This window comes from Scomber japonicus, chromosome 24, assembly GCF_027409825.1.
Source record: "Scomber japonicus isolate fScoJap1 chromosome 24, fScoJap1.pri, whole genome shotgun sequence".
In the NCBI taxonomy this organism is placed as follows: domain Eukaryota; kingdom Metazoa; phylum Chordata; class Actinopteri; order Scombriformes; family Scombridae; genus Scomber; species Scomber japonicus.
In genome coordinates this window covers 13,818,492-13,844,203 of record NC_070601.1, presented here as the reverse complement: position 1 = coordinate 13,844,203, position 25,712 = coordinate 13,818,492, and the positions used below count along the sequence as shown (strand labels likewise).

General features: G+C 41.5%; 1 protein-coding gene across 1 annotated transcript in view; it reads right to left on the bottom strand.

Moving 5' to 3' along the window:
* Positions 1-340: 340 nt before the first annotated feature.
* nid2a (nidogen 2a (osteonidogen)) overlaps positions 341-25,712 on the bottom strand; it is a 40,855-nt gene continuing 15,483 nt past the window's right edge. Inside the window, exons 9-41 of the mRNA XM_053314321.1 lie at positions 24,561-24,600; positions 24,044-24,153; positions 23,764-23,897; positions 23,557-23,668; positions 22,731-22,931; positions 22,407-22,637; positions 17,143-17,289; positions 16,161-16,289; positions 13,883-14,019; positions 13,684-13,789; positions 13,361-13,494; positions 13,148-13,253; positions 12,491-12,624; positions 12,270-12,375; positions 11,380-11,507; positions 11,124-11,229; positions 10,787-10,920; positions 10,605-10,710; positions 9,885-10,018; positions 9,668-9,773; positions 9,357-9,490; positions 9,166-9,271; positions 8,402-8,514; positions 8,170-8,275; positions 6,292-6,421; positions 6,093-6,193; positions 5,829-6,001; positions 5,573-5,702; positions 5,308-5,479; positions 3,147-3,304; positions 2,469-2,592; positions 2,225-2,337; positions 341-574 (exon numbers count right to left, since the gene is read on the bottom strand). Of these exons, the coding sequence (XP_053170296.1) occupies positions 564-574; positions 2,225-2,337; positions 2,469-2,592; positions 3,147-3,304; positions 5,308-5,479; positions 5,573-5,702; positions 5,829-6,001; positions 6,093-6,193; positions 6,292-6,421; positions 8,170-8,275; positions 8,402-8,514; positions 9,166-9,271; positions 9,357-9,490; positions 9,668-9,773; positions 9,885-10,018; positions 10,605-10,710; positions 10,787-10,920; positions 11,124-11,229; positions 11,380-11,507; positions 12,270-12,375; positions 12,491-12,624; positions 13,148-13,253; positions 13,361-13,494; positions 13,684-13,789; positions 13,883-14,019; positions 16,161-16,289; positions 17,143-17,289; positions 22,407-22,637; positions 22,731-22,931; positions 23,557-23,668; positions 23,764-23,897; positions 24,044-24,153; positions 24,561-24,600 (4,112 nt within the window). The 3' untranslated portion in view covers positions 341-563. The remainder of the gene's footprint in view (positions 575-2,224; positions 2,338-2,468; positions 2,593-3,146; positions 3,305-5,307; positions 5,480-5,572; positions 5,703-5,828; positions 6,002-6,092; positions 6,194-6,291; positions 6,422-8,169; positions 8,276-8,401; positions 8,515-9,165; positions 9,272-9,356; positions 9,491-9,667; positions 9,774-9,884; positions 10,019-10,604; positions 10,711-10,786; positions 10,921-11,123; positions 11,230-11,379; positions 11,508-12,269; positions 12,376-12,490; positions 12,625-13,147; positions 13,254-13,360; positions 13,495-13,683; positions 13,790-13,882; positions 14,020-16,160; positions 16,290-17,142; positions 17,290-22,406; positions 22,638-22,730; positions 22,932-23,556; positions 23,669-23,763; positions 23,898-24,043; positions 24,154-24,560; positions 24,601-25,712) is intronic.

Here is a 25,712-nt window from a genome sequence, read left to right as displayed (position 1 = left end):
TCTGAGTTTTTATTCTAGTATTGCCCTCAGATGGAGCTCTCAGCAGGAGAGTGAATATTTCCCAAAAAGTCCAACTATCCCTTTAAAAACTCTATGTATTTCTGGACTGGTGAAACAGAATTTAAAAGCCTCTGTGGCCAGATGACCATAATAATAAAAAAATATTAAAGCTGATGCTCAGTTTCACGACAGGACTTTGGCTCCAACGTTTCAACGTCTTAAAGCTCTTTGTGTCATTCTTCTTTGGCTTTAAAAGAACAGAAAACCTACGCTCACATACATTAAAAAAAAAAATCTGATTTCATTGTTCGGTAGCTTTAAAAATCGATGGATAGAAAAAAACAAACAAAAATACAGTAGAAAAAAAACTAAAAATGAGGTATAAAACAAATTTACAAAACATTAATTTTTGGGGTTATATCTTTAAGGTGAGATAAGGGGGGGGGGGGGGGTTGGGTTGTAAATTTGCTCTGACGCTGGGTAGGGTGGTCCTGCCCTCTGTTCAGGAGTCGCCCCAGAACTTTTAGCACCAAAAGGACCCTCCTGCGGCTGCCTCTCCGTCGTTAGTGGCTCCCTGTGAGACACAAACCACAAAAGTAGCACATAAATGTCACTTCTTTATCACGTATTTCGCCCTCTTGTGAAAGTTAAAAAAAACCTTCTGTTTTTCTCTGGAGGTGGAAATGAAGGGTTCAAGGTCTGATTTTCACTTCCTGTATGAGCTTTAGTGCTGCGGACTAATGACAGAACAAACAGAGACCTGCACTTAACAACCTGCTCTGACTGGGAATTATCTCCATGTTCACGTATTCAACAATAACAGCTTTTAAGCCTCTCGCCGCTCTTAACAAGTGTGTTTTAGAGCTGTCATCATGCTCACAATTACTACACACGCTGACGTCTTTGAAGGCAGCGGCTGTTATTTAAGTCCGAGGCTTTAGAGAGTGTGAGAGGACGTTCACAGCAACACACACACATACACACATACACACACACACACTGGTGTCATCATTCAGACTTTTTAAAGAGTCGCACACACACTGACAGCATTGTGTTGCGTGACTTCCAAACTACTCTATCATGACCAGATTTGACACTCAGCAGATGTGTGTGTGTGTGTGTGTGTGTTTGTGTGTGTGTGCAGCTTTGACAATGACAAGGTGCTACTTTAGGGATTATCCTGTGTTTAGTGGACTACTTTGTACTTTAAAGGCATTTAACATGACGGCTTTAGAGGGGACCTGAAGCCATCTGCAGACATCAAACATGACACACACACACACACACACACACACACACATACACATACACACACAAAATACAGGTAGAGGGTCTTACACAGCTGTGTAATCATTGTTCTTTGGTCTCATCTACACACACACACACACACACACACACACACACACACACACACACACACACACACAGGTCACAAGAAGAGGGTTGCGAACAGCTGTGTAATCATTCTTCTTGTGTCTATTTCATGGGTGTGTGTGAAGTCACCACACACACACACACACACACACACACACACACACACAGAAATGTACTGTATGTGTGGAGTAGAGGGTCTAAGCCAGTTGTGTGATGACTGTTTTCTGTGTAAAGGGTGATGAAACACAAATCTGGGTTTCTCCATGGTGCGTTTACCTCACCTGGAAATAATCAGTATTTTTCAGATTCTATTCCTTATCGTCATAATCAGGCTTGTAATACCTCATCTGCTTAAGTTGTTATTAGTGTCAAATAGATCATATACAGTGACATCTTTGAGGTTGGTGAGAACAGACTCAAACATGCTATTGTGTATTTATTGTATTATTCATGAAAAGGTCCTTTTTCTCCAGTGTGAACACTTGTTTTACTCAGTTATGGTTTTAAAACACATACAAATACGTCAACTAGTGTTTGAGGAAATTATTTTGTACGTTATTTAAAATGTTCTGATATATCTGAATAATGACTTGACATCACTACACTCCACCTCAGTGCAGAGTTAACTGTGTCTTGTGTCTCAGTGTAAAAGCAGCCTGCAGGGTTGAAGTGACAGCTGGAGGGAGCTGACTGATGTGATGACATCACTGCACACAAACCAATGAGCTCACTATCTGTGACCTTGAAGTCAGTGTGTGTGTGTGTGTGTGTGTGTGTGTGTGTGTGTGTGTGTGTGTGTGTGTGGTGGTTGGTTGTTATAGCACAGGACATGTCTGAACAAAGAACTCACCTGATAGACAGTGGGATGTTGCTATGGCGATGCCGTAGAGGTGAGAGCGTTGGTCAGGCAGGTATTCATCAGTGAATTGACTGCTGCCTTTGCTCACTGCGATCACTCCGTCTCTGTGAGGGCACACACAGAGAGAGAGAGGGACTGATGATGCTCGTCTGGCTTCATGCTGATCAGCTTATTGATTAGTGATCAATAAAAACATAAAAACAAGTAAAACAGAAAGATGAATAGAGAGGCGTACCTCCTCCAGTCAGTGTAGTAGAAGTGGTTCCTGTAGTAGACCATGCTGAACGGGTAGTTGAGCGTGGGGTGGATCACTTTTCGACCAGAACCATCCGGAGATATACACTCTAAACGCTTTGTACCTGACACACAGAAACACACACACACACACACACACACACAGAGGAGAAAAAGTGATCATTATTATCATTATTATCTTTAACATGATCCATTGTTTGTTTAAGCTGAGTGGAGAGCATGTATCATGAGCTCAGCTGCTACCACTGTTAAACTAATAACAGTCATTTAAGCAGCAATGACAGCGTGTATATTAGGTGTATAGATAGTAATTAACAGCTATGTAATAGTAACATTAGCAGCTACAGAGGCTCCTCAACAAAAAATAAGGATGCTGCATTTATATACATGTATTTCAATAACTTTTTATTATGGGTTTCAATAATAATGGTAGCAACAGTAGTCTCCTCTTCCTGCTTACAGCTCCAACTACCTCCACTAGCTAAATTACAACAATCTGTATGAAACCTGAAGAATGAACCTGCAGACTAAAGATTAGAGTTGTATCTCATCTGGATTATGGCAACTGAGAGTAAAATCAAACTGAAAAGCAAAAGTGTGATTTTGACCACTAGCTACATTGACAGTGGTAATATAGTACAGCATTAAGAGTTTCTACCTGCGTCAGCCCAGCAGATTTGTCCAGATGAAGAGTCGTATGTTAAAGCGTTTGGCAGACCGATCCCATCAGACACCACCACTCTGCGGTTCTGACCGTCCACTGATGAACACTCGATCTTTGGAGCCTCTCGGTTCCAGTCTGTCCAGTACAGAGTGCTACAGAGAGGAACACATGTTGTAGACACACGGTGTAAAGTTTATTTCACTCGGACTCTGTTATGCAAATCATTTCATTTGATCTCGTCTGGATTTATTTCATTTGTTCCCAGACAGATGGATATGTACTGTGTTTCTTCTGCTGTGAGAGTCTGAGTGGCTTGTTTTGGTGCTGGGAGCTGAGATCTGTCTAATGTAACCAGACAAGAGGAAAACCACACACACAAGCATGCATACAGCCACACAGACACATGAGAGCGGGCACACAGGGTACGAGAGCGCCGGGGCTCCGGGGACCATCTGTCTCACACTGATGAGGTCACGGTCAGGTTACTCTGAGCAGCGTGCCACCTTTGACCCCAGCCCCTCCACCCTCCCACCACCACCACCACCACCACCACCAACACTCCTCTAGTGTTTTTTTTTTGGGGGGGAGGTGTAACATCAGAAAATATGGACACAAATAGACACATCTGATCTGATCTGATTTCCAGCTTGTTCCTTCATATTACTCCTGATGTGTTTTTGTGATGAATTGAATTATATTTTATTGTTTGGTTCAGCACAATCATAACAGAGCTTCAGGCAGAGTGTGTGTGGGCTGGTTTTCATCTGTGGATGATGGTGTACATGTGGGGCAGTCCACTGGGAACTACAGGTAATACACACCATATGAGCAATCAGGCTACACACACACACACACACACGCACGCGCAGACACACAGACTGTGTTTATGATTGTTAATCATTTTGTTGAATCTATGGGTGAGCAGATGTTCGTGTATGTGATGCTCACACATATTGTCATAATGTGTGTGGATGTGATTTCACTGTCTGCTTCACTGTGTGTGGTTATGTTTCTCTAAGTGTGTGTGTGTGTGTGTGTGTGTGTGTGTGTGTGTGTGTAAGGGCGACATGTGTAGGCTCAGAAATCACAGAGCACATGCTTAATCATAAGTGTACCCATGTAAAGCAGTAATTACCTTTAGGACTTGGCTTTCTGTCAGAACACACACTGGTACTCTCTCTTTCTCACACACACACACACACACACACACACACGCACACACACACACACTTGGCTTTCAGTCAGAAAATAAATGGTCAAACCAAAAATGTGAAACACACACTCGAAGTTCTATGATTTGGGATATTTCTGATATGTTTGTATCATTATATCATCATTTTTATCAACTACATGAACACACACACACGCACACACACACACACACACACATCCCTGTTGATTATGTGATTAGTTGCAATGATGTAAAGCAGATGTTATTCCTTGAGAGCTGACTGATGACGGCCTCTTGCTTCGTGTGTGTGCGTGTGTTTGTGTATACGCTTGTGTGTGTGTGTGTGTGTGTGTGTGTGTGTGTGTGTGTGTGTGACTGTCCAGGATTAATAGCATCAGTAAATCCAGTGTAGTTTTCTTGGCTTGGTTCAGTATAACTCCCACATAGAAAGCACTAAAAGTCACTTCAATAAAAAGAATGGTCAAACATGCGTTATTTAAAGGGACGTTCCACCCTTAAAAACCCAAATCACATCGATTCTCCTATCCCTCTGGTGTAGACAGCAGACTCAACATGGATTGGTTGCACCGTATTAATGATTAGACACAGGCGGAGTTGACTCATTGTCTGTCTGAGGACTTAACCAACTGTGATGTGAACCATCTGTGCCCTCTTCAGGGGCAGAATGTCTGTGGACATGGTGACGGCTGCATCTCATTCTGCCTCAGTGAAGCATCTCTGGGATGTTACACTTGACCGCTAAGAGAGAGAGAGAGAGAGCGTGCGTGCGTGCGGGCGGGCGCTTGTTTGGTTCTTGCTCAAGGGGCAGAGGTTTGTGTGTGCTTGTAAAATCTAGATTAGACTGTTTCAAGCCTTAAAGAAGCTGGATGAGTTTTATGTAAGTGGATTTTTAAGTGTTTTTTTTAAATAAGTCGAAAAACAAAAAAAAAAGAGAAAAAAAGAAAAAGATAGAAGCAGCTTTACCCGGTGGAGGAGACCACTATGATGGCTCGGGGGTTGACCAAATCTGTGTCGAACAGCGTCCTCCTCCCGCTGCCGTCCAGGTTGGCGGTTTCAATCAGGTCCGGGTTTGAGTCCACCCAGAACATCTTCCTACGCTTGACGTCCACCGCCAAACCTTCTGGACTGACCAGGTCTACAGGAAGTACACACACACACATTTAGAACATAATCCAGCATTTATTATAGAAATGAAAGCCCAAACACATGTGAGAGAGTGTGTTCTTACTCGTGTTAATGAGTATCTCAGGCTCGGCTCCAGGTGCCATTGATGCTCTATTGATGGTCCTTGCAGACAAATCTGTCCAATAGACGTGGTTGTCTTTGCAGTCGTATGCTAAACCAACAACTATGGAACCCTGGACACACATTAATATAAAATGATGACATATAGTGATGTGATTACAGCCACATCAGTACAACAGCTGTCCTATGCTATCATAGAGTTAGATATTGAATATGTGATCTATGTAATTATATCTTACATGTAGAGTCAGTAGTGTTTTGGAGCGGCTTGCGTCCAGTCTGGTCCCGTTCAGAGGAAGCGCTCCTATTTTCTGTCCCTGAGCGTACAGCAGTGTGACGTCAGTGTTAGTGGGAGGGGTCACGTCTGGGCGAGGGAGTGGATGTACGGTGGGAGGGGCCACTGAGGGAAGACCTGACATCAAAATTGGATGGAATAAAGAAAATAAATTAGCCGTGAAAAACCAGCACATGTCGTTTTGAACATAGTGGAAGAAAACACTCACATGCGGGTTTGACGACGTCATGTGATCGGGTGCCAGGAACCTCTCGCCCGTCCTGGTCCACACACCAACAGTAGGTGGTCTCACTGTAACACTGGACTGGACTGAGAGGGCAGAACAATCAGAATTAGATTCACTCTCTAGTAATTTGGCTTTAAAAACCCATTTCAACCCGTGTGTGTGTGTGTGTGTGTGTGTGTACCTGAACTGTCCATCCTGCTCACACTGAGGCAGGTATTGTTGCGGCTCTGGTTTCCCGCCGTAGTGCTCAATCAAACTGGCCCTCCACCGCTCGCACACGCTCTCGGGGCGCTGGGTGGGACCCACAGGGACTGCAGGAGGAAGGAATCAAACAAACCCATTCTTAAAAGTTAATATTATCCTACAATTAAGATGCCACTCTGTACTCCATATACTTCATCTTTGTCTTTTCTATTATATTCTCGGGGTGTTTTCTGGCTCGCTGAGTTTATATCAGAGTGATGGGTGGAGTGCTTGATTAATGGTGTAAGGGAGGCCCTGTGTTTAAAGAGGCGCACACATCTTGCTTTTGTCAAAACTGTTTACCTTGTAAAATCCCTTTAATAAGTCACTTTATAGGAGAGCTTTAAAACCAAACCCGAAACCACTTTAGGCTTCTGCTAATGTTTATACTGGACTCCCCCTCTCTCTTATTTTAGCTGTGTACAGTTCTAATATTGAGACTTCACAGTTTGTGGATAAAGAAGGAGCTGAGGATAATATTTGATGGGAGGGTGAGAAGAGAATAGAAATAGAGTGACAAATCAGTAAGGTGAAGAGAAACAAAGAATAATGATTAAACAATCAAATGGATGTTCTGTAGTTAGTTTTTCCAGCAGGATTTATTGCAGACGTGGTTAGCATGACGGAATCCAGTCTCATAATTCACTTGGCTTTACTACTATTTACTCTACCGCATGGCTGTTTGAGTTTAGTGGTTCAAATGTCTCTGACGTCCTTTTCCAGAATTCAGCAGCATGCGGATTGTCCACTAAACTGATGATATTTTAATCCACAGGCCAGCAATTAACTGTATTACTCATGTGGGTGCACCTAAATACAGGCTAACTGCAGCCAGTGCACACATTTTTAAAAGTCTAGCTGCTAAATTGCTAAATTTGGGACAAATTTCATTCATAAATACAAGTGAAATGGACAAATAGTGGGTTTAAAGCCACACAAATAATGCATTTTTCTTTTCTCGGCTCTTAATTTGGACGGGTGGAGTTTCAATCCAAACCAAAAATGAGCAGGAAATGCTTTTACTTCCCTCATCTTGAACTATTACTGAGAAATCTCTGAATAAGGCTTCAGTGCAGCGGCCACCAGAAGAAAAAAAAGAGAAGAGTGTGGTTGTACTGGAGTGCTTCCATGAATGAATAAGTGCAACTAAATATGAGTCAAGATGGTGATGAATCAAAACTCCATTTGGATAAGTTTTTTAAAAAGCAGAGCAAACATCTACAAGCATGTCTGCAACATTACATTACAAAGCCTGCATACATGTGTGTGTCTGTGGAGCTTCTGTAGGCTGGGTGTAACACTGTGCTGTCAGTCAGCTGGTTGGGCAACTCATCTTGTTTTGGTTTGGTTGCCCTGGCAACAGCTGGCAGCTCATCTCAGCATGAAAATGACCACTTCAGATGTTTGGACAGACAGTCATAAATGGAATTTATAGCAAGACCTGAATTTATAGAACGGCCTCTATGTGTATGTTAGAGTGTGGGTGAGAGGAAGAGAGAGGCAAAGAATCAAGTGATGCTTTTTGCCACAAGGACATTAAATGTTCAATTTCTGATGTACATAATATTCTGTTACTCTACTGCTGCACCTGCCCTGACAGCTAATTATCACATGATGTCATATTATGTGGTATGGATATTACAAATGTACTAAATTAAAGTACACAGATGTTCCCTGTTGCTCAGATCTCATTAACCTGTCTACAACATATTTAGTTCAGTATGTCACACAAAATAACAGCCTGGATTCACAAATCACTGGCTGAATCCACACATATGAAACTCCAGGTGTGTCAAGCAGTGATGAAGAACCTCACCTGGTCTGTCACAGTCTACAGGTGTTACACCAGCTGGAGTTCTGGTTCCTGCTTTCTCCTGACCATGCTTTTCCACGCACCAACAATGTCCAGTGGAACCGTGACACTAAAAATACATATGATTAAAAACAAAATTATTAGTAAGAAGAAGAGGTACTACAAAAAACAAGAAACATACAAACAACAACAACAACAAGGATCTACCTCTGTATGAAGAGAAATAACATTTTACCTGTCGAGATAGGTACTGGCCATCTACATCACACTGAGGTACATATGCTCCAGCTATAGCTCGTACGTTGTCTCTGTGGTGCTCACATTGAGTTTTGGGATGATGAGGTTCATCTGAAGAAAAACACAAGGGTTGTTGGCAAAACTATATATGTAAGTCTTTGGCTGATTGCTATAGGTACTTATCCAGTCCTATCAACTCTATGCTGATGATACTCAACTTTCCTTTGTCTTCTTTCTTGATAATCCTAATCTGCTGAATATTTGTGTCACTCTCCCAGAAATGATGGGTTAAGATGTAGCACCCCTGCTGCTTAGTTGAGATGTTAACACCACCTTGGTATAGCCACTGTAATAGTTTGGACTTTGGGTGGCATTAAACAAGTCTCACCTGGTTTGTCACAGTCGTTAAGTGGTGTACCAGGTGGTGTCCTGGTACTGGGGTTCAACATGGTTTAGTACTGATCCCCTTGCTAATTCTTTCCACAATAGATGTCTCAGCTATGTGGACACAACTCTTAACCTTCCTGCTGCTGCCACCCTTGACTTTTTAAAGCTCTACTAAGTGCTGCATGGACTACTATAAATCCCATCTGGATGGCCTCCTGAGGTATTCTCTTAAGTCTCAACAGCTTATTTTTATACTCAATAACTTTTTGGTTTATCCGCCTTAAATAATATCATTCTGGATTTCTGGATATTCTTGGAAATCCTAGGCTCAGTACTCATCTGTTTAACCTCTTAGCCTATTAGAAACAGACTCACCTGGTTTGTCACAGTCTTTGGGTGTTGTACCAGGTGGTGTCCTAGTTCCTGATCTCTCCTGCCCGCTGCTGTCCACACACCAACAATGTCCACTGGAACCATGACACTGGAACATACATACATAGTGTAAGGAGGACGCATATAGAGTAAAAATGTACAGTAAAACTAATTTACAAAACAATCAGTGATACCTGCTGAGATGTATACTGTCCATTAGTGTCACACTGAGGTACAAACACTCCTGGGATGGGATATCCTTCTGGACTGCTGGTCTGTACGCTGTCTCTGCGCTGCTCACAGTGGGTTTTAGGACGCACTGGTTCATCTGAGAATTAAAGATTATTGTTTATAACTAGTTTTTAGTTCAGTAAATACATGGTCAGTCCACAGTATAGATGCACCCTTGTTTGATGTCTTTTTATTCTGTCTGGAGCCTACGTGTAAAATACTGTATATATATAAAGACATATGAAAGCACACTGAGCAGGACTTTTCCCCTCACCTGGTTTGTCACAGTCTGTGGGTGTTGCACCAGGTGGAGTCCTGGTTCCTGCTCTCTCCTGCCCCCTATTGTCGACACACCAGCAATAGCCGGTGGAGCTGTGGCACTGAAGCAATAATGACACGCTTTTAATGTTTATAATTATGTTCAAGTTACTCAAAGTAATATAAAACCACAAGTAAATCACAGTTAAATGAGTCTGTCACCACATTCTAACCTGTAATTGTATGTACTGTCCATCAGCATCACACTGTGGTACATAGGCTCCAACAAGAGGATACCCATCTGCACTGGTGGTCTGTGATCGGTCTCTGTGGTGCTCACAGTGAGTTTTAGGACGCTCTGGTTCATCTGGGTAAGAAACATGTCATTAGTAGATGTTAATATCTTTAAAGTCCACTTGAGCACATAAGCAGTTTTAAGGTTCAACTTGTAAGACCTCACTTCTTGTTTTTGCTGAGTGACCCTACAGTGTTGGAGTATTCTCACTCTCTCTCTCTCTTCAGGTCCTGTCCTCTTAGACCTTTTAGATATTTCCAACTTTAAAGGCATTCGGTCTTCTTCCTGACTGGCTACACTTATTTGGGGAGGTACATGGTGTTTTCAGCAGATATCTTCATTACTGGGGTTCAACATGGTTTAGTACTGATCCCCCTGCTAATTCTTTCCACAATAGATGTCTCAGCTATGTGGGCACAAGTCTTAACCTTCCTTCTGCTGCCGCCCTTGACTTCTTAAAGCTGCATGGACTACTATAAATCCCATCTGGATGGCCTCCTGAGGTATTCTCTTAAGTCTCAACGGCTTATTTTTATACTCAATAACTTTTTGGTTTATCCGCCTTAAATAATATCATTCTGGATTTCTGGATATTCTTGGAAATCCTAGGCTCAGTACTCATCTGTTTAACCTCTTAGCCTATTAGAAACAGACTCACCTGGTTTGTCACAGTCTTTGGGTGTTGTACCAGGTGGTGTCCTAGTTCCTGGTCTCTCCTCTCCCCTATTGTCCACACACCAACAATGTCCGGAGGAACCATGACACTGAAATACACAATAATTAGAGTAACCATAATGATAGAGTAAACACATTACACCTTACATTTAAACCAGCTTTTACCTGTTGAGATCTATACTGTCCATTAGCATCACACTGAGGTACAAACGCTCCTGGTATAGGATACCCCTCTGGACTGGTGGTCTGTACGCTGTCTCTGTGGTGCTCACAGTGAGTTTTAGGACGCTCTGGTTCATCTGAGGATTTCATTGTATAGATTAGAAAATGCGAACATTAGCAAAATATGCTTGGTTGGATCATAAAACAATAAAAATCGCTTCACAAAAGGAGTTGATTCCAGTGTGAACATACTTCTTTTGTTTTTACTTAGGTCATGACTTGTTATGTTAAATCATGAAGAACACAAATATATATTTTAATGGGAGACTCTTTTCCTCACCTGGTCTGTCACAGTCTTTTGGCGCTGTACCAGGTGCCATCCTGGTTCCTGGTCTCTCGTGCCCCCTATTGTCCACACACCAGCAATATCCATTGGAGCCGTGGCACTGACATAAAAAATTAATTATTATGACTTTAAACCATAAATCAAGCCATTTTAATTAGTTTTTCACTAAGTGCTCACCAAGAGCTAAGTATGAAAAAAAAGTTTTCTGTTAATTGTGGATGATATAAAAATCCCTTCATTTCTCACAAACCTGCAGTGGTGTGTACTGCCCACTAGTATCACATTGGGGTACATAGGCTCCAGGATACCCCTCTGGACTGGTGGTCTGTACTCTGTCTCTGTGGTGCTCACACTGAGTTTTGTGACGCTCTGGTTCATCTGGTTGAGAGGGAGGGACAATAACAGGATCAGTTTGTATCCGTAATGATTGTAACTGAAGGTATAAAATGTGTGGACTCCCAGTTCATTTTGTATTATAATTACATTAACCTTTACTGCTTGTATTGCTATTTTTAGGTTAGTACTAAATGTGGACTGGTCTATGTTTCTGTGTACAAATGCACTTTAACAAGACACTTTTTACAGAGATGACTGAGGTAATGTTTCTTCTAACTGACACTCACAGGTTTAAAAATCTCATAAAATCCATTCATAAGTGTGTATAGCCAATAAATGTGTCAACCTTTAGTTCACATGAGAAAAAAATGGCAAACTTGCAGCAAAATAGACACCAAATGTACTTTCTTTTACCTCATATTTTTTTGGTTTCGCATTACTCTTTCACTCTGTCATCCTATACTTTCAACTTCCCACCACACACACACACACACACCCTCTCGCTGTGATATCACCTGTTTTTCCAGGCATTCCAAGGCTATGACCCAATGACCTTAATAGTACACCACTTACAAGGTTAGACACACACTCACGTAAATGTGCTGTCTGTTTGACTTGTCATTGAGTTGAGGAATTAGGGGGTTCAGGGGTCAATGTTGAGCTAGAAAGCCTTGGAGAGCCATGACATAATACACCTGCTGATGCTGATACTGTTACTGCCGATAACAAAACAGTTTTAAGCGCTCATGGAAAGCTTCATAGAGGGAGAGATCTGTCTTTCTATGTATATGTTTCTTGTCTCACCTGGTTTATCACAGTCTTTAGGTGGTGCACCAGGTGAAGTCCTGGTTCCTGGTCTTTCCTCTCCACTATTGCTTACACACCAGCAATGTCCAGTGGAGCCATGGCACTAAAATAAATATGTTTTAATTACTTTAATGCAGATTTTTTTTATGTTATTGTAAATTAAATACAAAAATAAAATAATAGTCTTTCAGTTCATTGATCAATAATCAGCTGCTGACCTGCAGTGGTGTGTACTGTCCATTAGCATCGCACTGTGGTACATAGACTCCCATAATAGGATACCCGTCTGGGCTGGTGGTCTGTATGCTGGCTTTGTGGTGCTCACAGCGAGTTTTAGGCCGCTCTGGTTCATCTATGGAGAAAGATGAACCAGATGAAAATTGTGAATTCAATAAGCAGTACAACAAAGTGATGTGTCCCCAGTGGCTGATAATACATAAAAACAACCACAAACAAGAATAATGTTTGATTTCCCTGTTGTGCATATTCTTCAAATATATATACACTATTTTATTCCATCATATTGTCTACATATAGCAGGTGTAAAGCTGATTTGTCCGTTGCATAATTAGCATTTAAAAAGTGGAAACTGGTGTCCAATCCATTCACTAAGGCTAAGTTGGTGATGTGGTACCAGCAAGGACCAGGATTGTGTCATCTGCATATATGAACATTTTATGTGGTTGGGAAAGATTAGATGACTGAAGTACCCCTTTATTGTAAATGGTTTTAGCCTCAAATCAAAGTGTACCAAGATAACATTTTGTCATTGTGCAAAATCTGACCTAATTGATTGTTAAATAACTCAGAAATCAGTACACACACATCATTGCATTTTAGGTTGCACTGGACTGACAGGAATGCATTTTCCTCACCTGGTCTGTCACAGTCTTTGGGTGCTGTACCAGGTAGAGTCCTGGTTCCTGGTCTCTCCTGCCCGCTACTGTGCACACACCAACATTGTCCCGTGGAACCATGGCACTGCAATTAATAACATTAGCAATAATAATTACAACAATATATTTTATAAGTATTGAACAAAATCAGTTTTCTTTTAGTTGTGGATGATTTAAAAGACTTTTCCAAACCTGCAGTGGTGTGTACTGTCCATTATCATCACACTGTGGTACATACACTCCAAGAATAGGATACCCCTCTGGGCTGGTGGTCTGTATGCTGTCTCTGTGTTCCTGACACTGAGTTCTGAAACGATCTGGTTCAACTGAGGAGATAAAGATGAAATATTTCATATTTTTACATATACAATCATCTAAACCTTTCTTTGATGACCAACTTCTAGGGACCAAGGTAATACCTTTGACACATGCCGCCTATCAAGTATGACGCCTCATTTCATATTTGTGATACAAGCTGTCATGGCAGTGTTTGTGTTAGTCATTGTATTCCTCACCTGGTCTGTCACAGTCTGTAGGTGCTGTACCAGGTGGAGTCCTGGTTCCTGCTCTCTCCTGCCCGCTATTGTCAACACACCAACAATGTCCAGTGGAGCCGTGGCACTGCGACGAATCATTCAGCGTTTCAAAATCAGTACATCGCCTGAACTCAAGTTATCAGTCACACACTTTACTGCTCTGTGAGTCAGTGCCTACCTGCAGTGATCTGTATCGCCCGTCAGAGTCACACTGAGGGATGAAGGCTCCAATATTTGGTCGCCCACCATGCTCCGCTCCACTCTGCAGACTATCTCTGTGCTGCTCACACTGAGTCTTTGGTCGATTTGTTGGTCCTGTAGACACATACAAATGAAAAATGTATATATATATATATATTCTATTGTTTTCCACCCATACCTTCTATTTTACATATGTATTGCTGTTAATACTGAATATCTGCAATTAAGGTCAACTTTTATTTGAAATGAATTTAACTGGACAAACAATATTGACCCTTTACTGTATAAAACAGTATCCAAGTAGGACTGATAGTTACAACCCAAAGAGATATTTCTGTGTTTATATAGAGTATATTAGAGTCCTACTGCAACAATAGTCATAGTCATGCACCAGTATAATCACTGTATACATTTTATACAACAATTTCATTCAAGTTTCTTTTGTCTTTCAATAACCTAGTTTCAATCTAGCTTTTATTTAACTTTGTCTTTTACTGAGTTTTACTTTTGTTTTGTCCTTTTAATCTATTTTAACCTAGTTTTTTACTTTAACTTTTACATTTTATCTTATCGTCTATTATTGTATTATTTAGTTTAATTTGTTCTTTGTTTCTGTTTCCTGATTTTTATTCCTTTTCTTTATTTTGTCACTTGTTTGGTCTTATTATCAGCTTGTCTGCTGTAAAGCACTTTGAACTACATCAACCTGTATGATAGCTGCTGTATAAATAAAGTTTGATTTATTGATAGAGTATAATGGTGATTTCAATAACTTCCTGTTGGGAAAAATTGAAACCATCTCCATAAAAGCCAGGCTGGCACTGACACTGGAAAGATACCAGTCTATTTATACACCTGGTATTGACATGACATGGAGAGGAGCTGCACTCATCTATATCTATGAAAGAAGAGAAGAGAAATAAACTGTGTAGAGATAAGTCCTCAAATTGAAAATATATATAAACTCTGCAAATGTATGGCGATATGTGAAATGATATGCGGCTGCTGGCTTGAAATAATTCAGTTCAGCCGTATTTAGTTTGTGGTTTTGGATCATTTCAAGACTTTACATTATATTAGCAGTGAAGGAGGGAGGTAGGGAGGGTTTTAGATAAGTTCATCAAAAGTTCAGACTGATGGGTGAAAGGAGGACACACACACACACTGGCACTGGCAGGACTTCTCTCCTACACACATTCCAAAACACACATTGTGTCATTACTCTATTTGTCTCTCACTTTCACCCCCTCTCCTGTCTAATCTCGCCCCTCTCTTTCTCACATTAGTGCTCTCATTCCACCTCGCGTTCTCACATTTGTCACCCATACTCCCCTCTTGCTGTGTTTCCTAGGTCTTGCAGCTGTGCGTTACTGTTGTGGAGGAGAAGTTATGCCTGCGCTTGGACAAATATGTGGGTCTCTTCCAAATATTCGGCTCATTTTTGGAACGTGCGGCGCTACATGCTCCAGAACATCCCTTTTGTGATCAACAAGTGGAACTGACAACCAACCCATTAATGAAAAAAAAATGTGACGATGATGAAGATGGGAGCATGACACATTGTAAAAAAAAAAAAAAGAGGACTACACAGGAAGCTGCATGTTTTGTAGTTTTTGTAGCCAGTATCTTTAGTGGCTTTGGTAAATAACTTTGTTGACATAGATTTGGAGCTCAGTGTAATATGAGAGACTGCTACAGCTGGCTTGTCATTAATTTTAGAAAATAATTAACAGGTGTTGAAATGTGTTGAAACCATTTCAACAAACAGATGGGGGTTGGGTGATCCTGCTCAGGGGGATTTAACAGTTGTCTTACTGGGAACAGACTGATGGCAATGTTGGCACTTTGTTCCAGACTGAAATATCTCAATAACTATTGGATGGATCCCTATGGAATTCTGGTCAGACATTTTTTAGTGCACAGATGATGAAGCCTAATGACTCTAGCAATCTCTTGACTTTTCTTCTAGTGCTACCATGATGATATTTGTGGTTTTTTAGTGAAAAGGGCAAATGATAAATTTAGTGTGATTAGTCCAGTACTTTGGTTTATGATCAAATACCTGCATATCGAATAACATTCCTATCAGTCTCAGCTGTACTACATCAGCATGCACACATACTCAGCCAAGATAGTGAATATGATAAACTATACTGGAGCTAAATGGTAACAGTGAGCGGTAAACTCAAACCCCTGTAGTCATGCAGATGTGTGTAGAGTCTTGTCTTTAGTGCTTTCTACTCGTTGTAACTTACCAACACAGGTACGACCGTCGTAGCCAAACTCGTAACCGCTCTGGCACTGACAGCGATGACTACCAGGTAGGTTCACACACTGAGAATGAGCACCACATGTGTTCACGTTCTCAGCACACTCATCTATGTCTGCAGTGAGAGAAGGAGAGAGAGGATTAGTGAACTTATAAGCCTGTAAAGCAGGAATCCCTCATCAACATGTAACATGTTGCATGTGTGTATACGAGTATAAAGGCTGTAATTAAGGGTCATTACTGGTGCTTTTAGTGCATGTACATTGTATGTGTGCCTGACTCCACACCTGGACCCTAAGACTGCATTCTTAAGTGTATGCTGCATCACAAAAAGGACAAAACCACACGCAGATTACGTGACCAGAGAAAGAGACACTGAGGCCCGGGCATGGGAACAGAGAGCCGAGCCCGGGGCTTTCCTAGTGGAGTCAGCAGGAGAGACAGACATGCTGCTGGGCTAATGACAGGCTACGCACCAGCTTCAAGCCCTGGAAGACCCTGTTAACTAAGAGAATTAAGTTGAAGGAGGTGGGTGAGGCAGGGTGGGATACGAGAGAGGGCTGAAGGAGGTGGGTGAGGCAGGGTGGGATACGAGAGAGGGCTGAGAAGAGAAGAGAAAAAAGAGGAGAAGACAGATGATTCCTTCCATCCAGCCTGTACTTGACCCCTCTGCACTGGACGGACACATGTTGATGAAACACAGACACACTGCCTTGAACTGTCTTTAACACTGTCTGCACGCGTGTATGTGTGTGTGTATGTGTGTGTGGGTGTGTGAGAGAGAGAGACACAGCATTAGACTAAGCAAAGCTCTCTTTTATGTACATACACTGTCATAATGCTGCTCAGTGTATACGGAAAGCCTTTTCTGTATAACACAGCAATATATGTATACACACATGTCCATATAAAGTATAACCCAGTTGGGGGAAAAAGACAGAAAGAGACACACAGACGGATAAAGATACCATAACAGTTGCGTCCATCTCCTCTATAACCGGTAGCACACTGGCAGTTGAAGGCCTGGCCCTCCAGTGGGATACACTGAGCCGTGGTGTCACAGTCGTGGTTTCCAGCATAACAGGGGTTGACCAACTCCGGCTCTGTGGGCTCAACTACAGACAGGAGGAGAGAGATTGAAAAGACATGAGGGAGGACTATGGTATACGGTGTGTTTCATTTATATCACTTTTTTTGTCGTGAAGCTCTTTGTAAATTGTATAATATGTTAGTGCCGGTGCTGAAAGGAGGATATAACACCACACATAATGATGAAAAAACAACAAGAGATTTAAAAACAAACCTACACAGGAAGAAACACAGAATCATGTCGCACGGCAAGAAAAATAAACTCCACCGCTGCACAGCACAGACTCTACAGCACTCAAAATGTCCTGAATTAAGATTAATTGAGCTCTGGATTATTCAACATTAAAAGGACATGATTACAGCGGTGATTACAGGACAGCGTAACCAAACACACATGTACAAATCACTCCAGACAAATTCCCATAGGAGGGTTTCCTCTTAGGAAGTGACTCCCTTCATGTTCTCAATATTCAACATATGGATAAAGTTAGACACACATATTCACGACAGACAGAGAGAGAAGGAGGGAGAGGGAGAGAGACGGAGAGAGAGAGAGAGGGGGCGACACACAGACAGAGATGAGTGAGCGGATGTGTGTTCAGGGTTTTTCCTCATACCGCTATTTCAAAAACAATCCTCAGACTAATTTCTGGAAAATTAGAGAGGGAAAAAAAAACAGCACGGTAAAGTAAAGTAAAGTAAAGCACTGGAAATAATTATAAAAGAATGTGAGAGACTTCAAATATGTTAATGACAAAGTAACACACGGCTCGTCTCCACCTCAAAATTTACACTCTGCTGAAATTATGTTTACAGTTTTTAATTGAATTTCAATGTGCGAGTGCTTTTCTGAAGGGCGGTTTAAATAATGCTGTAAATACGTCTAATTATTGTTGGCTTGGAGGGGAAATTACAGTTCTACATCATTCCAATGGGGTTTTTTTTTACTTTAAATTCAAGGAAAATTCTGGTGTCATATTAACTGTTCCTTAAATATAAAAAAATATATAATATGCTTTAAATATATCGCCAAAAACACAACATTAGTATGGTTTTATTGGAGAACCCACACAACACCATCTCTGGCACACTGTCTGTAGAGTCTGCATTACATCTATTTAAGGAATTAGATAATAATGCCTGCATGTAGTCAGTTATCCACAATGACATAATCTACCATTAGAAACAACTACGCATCAGTATTATCTGTTCTTAATGATGTTTAAAGTGTTTTAGGATGGGCTTTTTCTTCACCATCAGGGGTATCTTCCCACAAACAACAACAACACACACTTATACCTAAACAAAATCTAACACACAGACATTAAGCACAGCTTGCTTCCATCTCCTGAGGCCAGAGACCAATTTTGGCTCATTATCAGAGAGAGAGAGAGAGAGAGAGACAGAGAGAGAGAGAGAGAGAGAGAGACAGAGAGACAGAGAGAGAGAGAGAGTCTTCAAAGTCCCGAATGTGGCCGGGAAGAAGGGGAGATGAGAGGGCGAGATACTCATGGATGGGAGAAAAAGACTGAGGGATAATTAGAGAGAGCGGGAGAGAGAGAGAGGAGGAAAGAAGGAGAGAGGGGTGGAGAACACACACACACACACACACACACACACACACATATATATATACCATCAAAGCGATGAGTGCAGTTTCCCACCTGTTGCTTTTTATAACCCCCCCCCACACACACACACACACACACACAGAGTTTACAGGGGTGTAACTATATAACAGTAATGTCTAAAGGTGCACTGCCTACTCATGAAATCCAACGACCCTCGCTTAATGCAACATTATCTATCATCACTGACTTTTACCAACACATTGAAATAACCTGACATTTAATAGTAATGTAGTGTTTAAAGCAATGAAAGCAGTTAGTTAGCAGACTGTGGGGGGCTTATCTTCAGATTTTGCAATTCTAAAAAAAAAATCGAAGAGCAGAAATCTAAGAGCAAACATTTCAAGTGCACATAAGCAGCCAGGGTGTGAGGAGAAAGTCTGAAGCTGTGCAAACAACTATGAGACATTTGACTGCAAGGGGTAGAAGGACCAAAATCTGCAATCGATAAATCACGCTCTTAAATTGAAAGACCGCACCCAATAAAGATGGAAAAAATACGCCCTATAGTAGAAAACAAAATAGGAGGAGCACTTAACAAGAAAGACCCTAACCATAACCCTAACCCTTAACAGACAGGGAAGGTTTAATAAAAGATACTATTACTTTGCATTATAGGAAACATAGGATCCAGCCTCTTGGGTTAGGGACTTTTACTTTGAAAAATAAAAAAATAAAAAAATAAAAAATAAAAAGACTCCCTCAGCTTTGGGCATTCAGGTAAGCCAAATGGTTAAAGATGCATACCGCATACCTGCAATGTTCCACTCTCACCCCTCATTTCCTGTCTACCATCCTACAAAAAGGAGATAAAGCAAAAAGAGAGAACAACCTCCTAGCTTCATATGGGTGTAATACTACATAGTTTCACTACTCCTTTAAACTCCACTACTCCTACTCCTACTCCTTTAAATACGGTGATATGATAAATTATAATAGATAGAAGTGATCTACAATAAAGTAAAGATTTGATTTCACGTCTAACACTGAATCTGAAGGCCTGAAAGTTAATTAAAGTGAAATGAATGAGAGCAGGGCTGCACTGTAGGAAGCAATAAAGACTGAATGTAACTTTAATCACCCCCATGTGGAAATGAGGCGATAATAGGATACAGCAAACAACACATACTCAAGTCTGGTAAATTATCTCTTTTTTTCTCTGTGTCTATCACTCTCTCTCTCTCTCTCTCTCTCTTTTTTTTCTGCTATCAGTTCAATGATTCTCATGACATCACGGAGCAACAATTCTGCCCAGCAACCCCCCCCTTCCTTGAAAATCTGTCATTGGCTTGGATATTATTTCCCAGAAAGTGTAAGACCCCTGATGAACACACACACACACATACACACACACACACACACACACACACACAACTTAACCCATGTTTACAAAACCCCTGATCCCCGAAAGCTCTTCCAGCTGTGCTCTGGGTGTACCAGTGTGTGTATGTGCATGCGTGTGTGTGTGTGTGTGTCCGTGTGCACGTGCGAGACATGTCATCATGACGTTTTTAATCAACGTGTTGACATCTAAATGACAGAAACTTGGTCTGGATTCAAAAAACTGGAAGAAAGGAGAAAAAAAATCCAATCCAATCCTCAATCTCCTTCTTTCCTCTCCATCTTTTGAGGTATTCTGTCAATTTTCAGTTCAATTCAAAGAGGCTTTATTGGCGTAAAGGTTTTAAGAGAAAAGTTGCCAAAGGATCAAAGTTGAATTTGTCCAAATATTTGGACAGTACACAGGTACTGTCTGGTTTCCATCATCAGGAACAAGAAGGGAGTAGAGTAAAGAAAGCATTAACGCTGCGTGTTGACAGAAAAAGAACACGACACATGTTCATGCTGTATATCTACACACATCCACATGTTTGGATAAGTTTTCCTTATTTCTGCTGGTAGCTGCATGAGAAGTTCAAAATGAAGGAAAAGAAGGAAAAAAAGGGACAGAAAACTGATCTAATAGAATAGAATAATAGAATTAAAAAGAAAGCCGTGTCATTGGCTTAACTGACTGTCAGCTGACTGGGATCCAACTGATTCTCTTTCTGGCTGAAACTGGCTCAAGTGCTGGATTTAACACTCACATGGGGGCAATAAAGATTTAACTACCACAGAGACATAAATGGATGGAGAAAAGGATTCCATATACCTGTCAACCACACACACACACACACACACACACACTTACAGTATATGATGTACATAATTGTCTCTATAATGTGTGAAAATCAATTGATACTTCTATTTTGTTAATACTGTGGTTTCTTTAGTTCTGGTACCACTAAACCCAAAAGAGCAGAAGTATTAGAAGTGAAGATTCTTCTTTCTTCACGCTCCTGTTATCTGTTTATTTGTCCTCAAGCTCACATCTCACTGCCTGCTTGTCCAGCTCATTTTACAGGACAGTTCCAACATCTGTATGAACGAGCCAAACTTGTGCATATTTAGTCGAGTACTCAAACACAGCTGGTTGGAATGATCCGTAACGTGGTGAGTCAGGAGCTTTTTGGGGTAGACGGTGGACCCAGAGGTAACAGGCAGACATTTGAACATTCTTTTCTAGGGGTTTGCAGTGGATATGTAGCCCCCCAGCATGCAGCGTGTGTGTCTGAAGCGGTGCTGTCCAACTCTCCGACTCAGGGCCGTGGTTTGGCTGAGGTTTCTGTGGCAGTGTTGCAACAATTACTATGGAGGTCTGGTCTGGTTGCTAGATGGGGGGGCTCTGGGAGGAGAAAACCTCACGTTCTCACCGCCTCTGATGTGTTCACAGGGTCATGATTGACAGTGATGGGCTGGAGTGGATTTTGGCAGGCGCTCTGAGACCCTCCTCTTAATATAATGAGGCTGCTGTTGGCTGTTTGTAAAGCAAGACATCAGCCTGTCAGTATTGTGTGTATTGTCTAACCCTCACACAAGATTGCAGTCATGTGTTTTAAACATATTGTACATTCATTTCAGATGTGACCTGTTTGTTTTTTGAATTTCAAGGATGATTAATGTACTTATATTGAATATTTTAGCATTTCTCAAATTGGTTTTGAACTGTGGTGTAAATTCTTCTGAAGTCCACATGTTCTTATTCAGAGCTCTGTTTTTATTTAATATAGTTGTTATTTCTTTTGTTGTAATATGACTGTGTTTCTGTCCCCTGTGCGTGTTTTTCAGTATGATGTATTTTTATTACAGGGGACTTAAAAGCGGACTGACATTCGGGAATGATTAACTTTGGTCTTCCATCACAGTTTTGCTCTCCTGGAAGTGGAAAAGCTTCTGAAACAACATTCAGATCAATTTGAAGGAGTGCACATTACATTATAAATCCCGTTATTTTAGATAAATGATACCATATTTTTAAATACTTACACAGAATCCTAATCAGGCAAAGAGATTAAGATTGCAGTATTGATGAGTTCCACAGTAACTATCATTTCCAGTGACTGGAACACATCTGGTTTGTAATAAAAGCCAAACATCTGCAGGCGGTGTATCCGTCTAACCTCGCTTTGACTCACCTCCGACTGGGCTGATCTTGTTGGTGATGGCGTATCTCAGGATCCGCTCCTCTTTGACGTACATCACAAACACCCTCTCCATGGTGATCTGCAGCGTCTCCACGGTGGGGGCGTGGTTGTCGTGTCGACAGTCGCGATACGTGATGTTCTGCTTCAGCTGGAATGAGAAGGACTCGGACCCTCGCTCTGCTGAGACGACTAGAAACTCCCTCACTGAGGTGGAGGTGGCAACTGCAGACAGAAACAGGAAGAGGTTGTAGGCAATCAAGGGCCACCAAAATTACATATCTACAATGTAAGAAATCTTGCGGTTGTTATGGTTACCAGATGGGTAGTATTGGTAGATCTCCTTAAAGGGTTCCATGGTAACTTCAGCTCCAGGGGGGATGAAAGGCACGTTGCCGCTGACTTGCGTATCCACGGTGAGGTGATTGTGGTCGTCGAGGCCACGGCCTGTCTGGATGACTGACAGGCGCTCGTTGCCGGGGTAAAAGATCACTTCTGCATGGCGAGTGAACTCTGCACCTGGTAACACAATTACACAACTCATCAAACCTTCAATCCATCAATCAGTACGTCATTTGTTCATGGATTGTTTTCAATACACATTATTACAGACAGAACAACAGTGAAGCAGTTACATATAAAAAAGGGAATGACTGCAGTCCTTACATGGGTAACACACACACACACACACACACACACACACACACACACACACACACACAGCTGCTTCCTATTATAAAGGGGAGGTGGAAGCTTGATATCACATCACATCCCTGTAGACAATACAGCTGGCTGGGAGACTAGTCACACACACACACACACACACACACATACACACACACACACACACACACACACACACACACACACACACACACACACACACACAACATGTTCTTGCCATAGAGGAGTTCCCTCATCTCGCTACAGATGTGCTCAAGAGTCAAAATGTACAAGCCAACACACTGAACCAAACACACACACACACACACACACACACACACGTTTCCATCACTTTAGAGGACATTAACTTCGGTACATTTTTAATCTGCCCTTAACTTTAAACCATGATTTACACTATGCAAATGTGTAAACAGATTTTGTCCCCACAACATGAGGTGTGTGAGGCACACACACTTTTTACCTGTGATTTTGAATCCTGCTTGGCTGTTGGGCAGCTCCAGAGCAAACAGCCATCCAAACAGCTCTCCTATTGGTGCGACCGGCATCAGAGCCCAGCCCACTGGCTCAGGTACCTGACCAATCAGAATCAGAGATATAATAAGTTGGTTATCGTAGATTTGTACATTTCATATAAGCATAAATATGTGGACATTTTTCAGACTCCTACCTCGCTGATGGCAGTGTACGCTCTCCCATCTCCCACCACGATGTAGGCATGGAGATCAATGTTGTTCAGCTCCACTGGAGTGGATCCTACAGTCAGGGTACCGCTCACTTTACCACTAACACGCTGGGGGGCACCTGAAGACCAGGACAGGGATTACACAAGAAACCACCTCAGTGTTGTATAATGAAATTACATTTTAGCATTTGAAGAAAAAAAGGTTTTACTAGAATCAAAAATCTGACAAGAATATGAAAGAGTGAGTTGAGGGTGATGTTCTAACCATCAGGTAGACAGTGGCGTCCATTTCCATAAAAGCCGGCCTGGCAGTGACAGCAGTAGCCTGTGGGGTAGTCTGAGCAAAATGCATTCTGGGAGCACTGCTGTTGGAATCTGCAACAAGAGAGATCAGAGAGAACATGTGGGTGGAATAAATCCACTTTTTCAACAAACGTTACTATTAATATCCTTTAGGAGTGGTAAGGGACTAAGAAAATGATTAGGGAGGGGAGCATCATTTTATAATGGTGCCTTACTTTTATCAAATGCATGTCTCGATGGTGCACATTGTTAAAATTTATGTTTTGTTAAGATACTGAATGTTTAAATTTGTCATGCTTTGTTATTACAGTATGATATGTTGGGCAGGGTTGCAGTTCTGCTCTGGGTCAAAGGGCTCAAAATAAATATGGAAAATTCTTCCTTTTTTGGAAAATAAAAAAGGCTCAGCCCTCCGCCCCATCCAAATCATTTTCATACAGTCCCTAATCAAGTCATGAGTCATGTTAGTCTTCACATACCTGGCACATGTTTCCTTGTTCTCTGTAGTGTAGTGAATCACTGAGAGAGAGAGAGAGAGAGAGAGAGAGAGAGAGAGAGAGAGAGAGAGAGAGAGAGAGAGAGAGAGAGAGAGTGTGTGTGAGAGAGAGAGAGAGAGAGAGAGAGAGAGAGAGAGAGAGAGAGAGAGAGAGAGAGAGAGAGAGAGGAAATGAGAGAGAGAGGAAATAAGGATATTGTTATTCCCCTGCATCATAATCATAATACAATGAATGCATGATTGTTTTCTACATTGTTCTTGATTTCATATGATCTCGATGACTCTTATCTTCTCTCTTCCCTCAAATGAAAGGTCAGTTTAATTGGAAAGAAGAAATGGAAAAATATCAGAGAGACAGTATTAACTGTTTCCATATAAGGATGGATGGACAAGCAGTTCTTGGAAAGATACCAGCTGTTATAGTGCTGCCTCCCACAACCACTGATCCCCCCCATCACTCACTCTCTCTCTCACACACACTGATAAAGTAAAATTCTGTGACATTTATTAAAAAAAAGCACAGCAGCATGTAACACAGTGATTCTATCTACAGTCAATGTAGCAAATAAAAGCTTCTACGTGTGCTGTGTTTTAAACACTTGGTCGACTTTTTCCTTAAAATATCCTCTGACACACAGGAAGTGATGCGCTCTGTTGCTGATTTGTAACAAACAGAAAAAGAACTGCAGAGTCAGCATGGAAAATGGCAGTCACTATTGCTGAACAAAGTATGAATTACATGTTGTCTCTCCCAACTTTTCTCAAACTGCTGAAACTACGACGTCTCACAAGCAATATCATTTTTAGAGAATGGAGCGTTTCATGTAAATGCAAAGCACACTCTGAAACCTGGATCTGTTACTGTAACTTGTCAAAATCCTGATTGCAGTCATTTTTACTGGACTCAAAACACCATGTAGAACTTATATAACTACCAAATGAGTGCTTTGCTCTCTCCAGTTTCTCTGCTTGTGTCTCACTGTGTGTTTTTGGCAAATAGCTGATCTGGGATTAAAATGCAGCATTCTATCATCCTACAGGGGCATCACACACACACACAAACACACACTCTCTCTCACACATACACACAGGATGTCAGTATATTTTCTCAACAACTGCACACACACACACACAC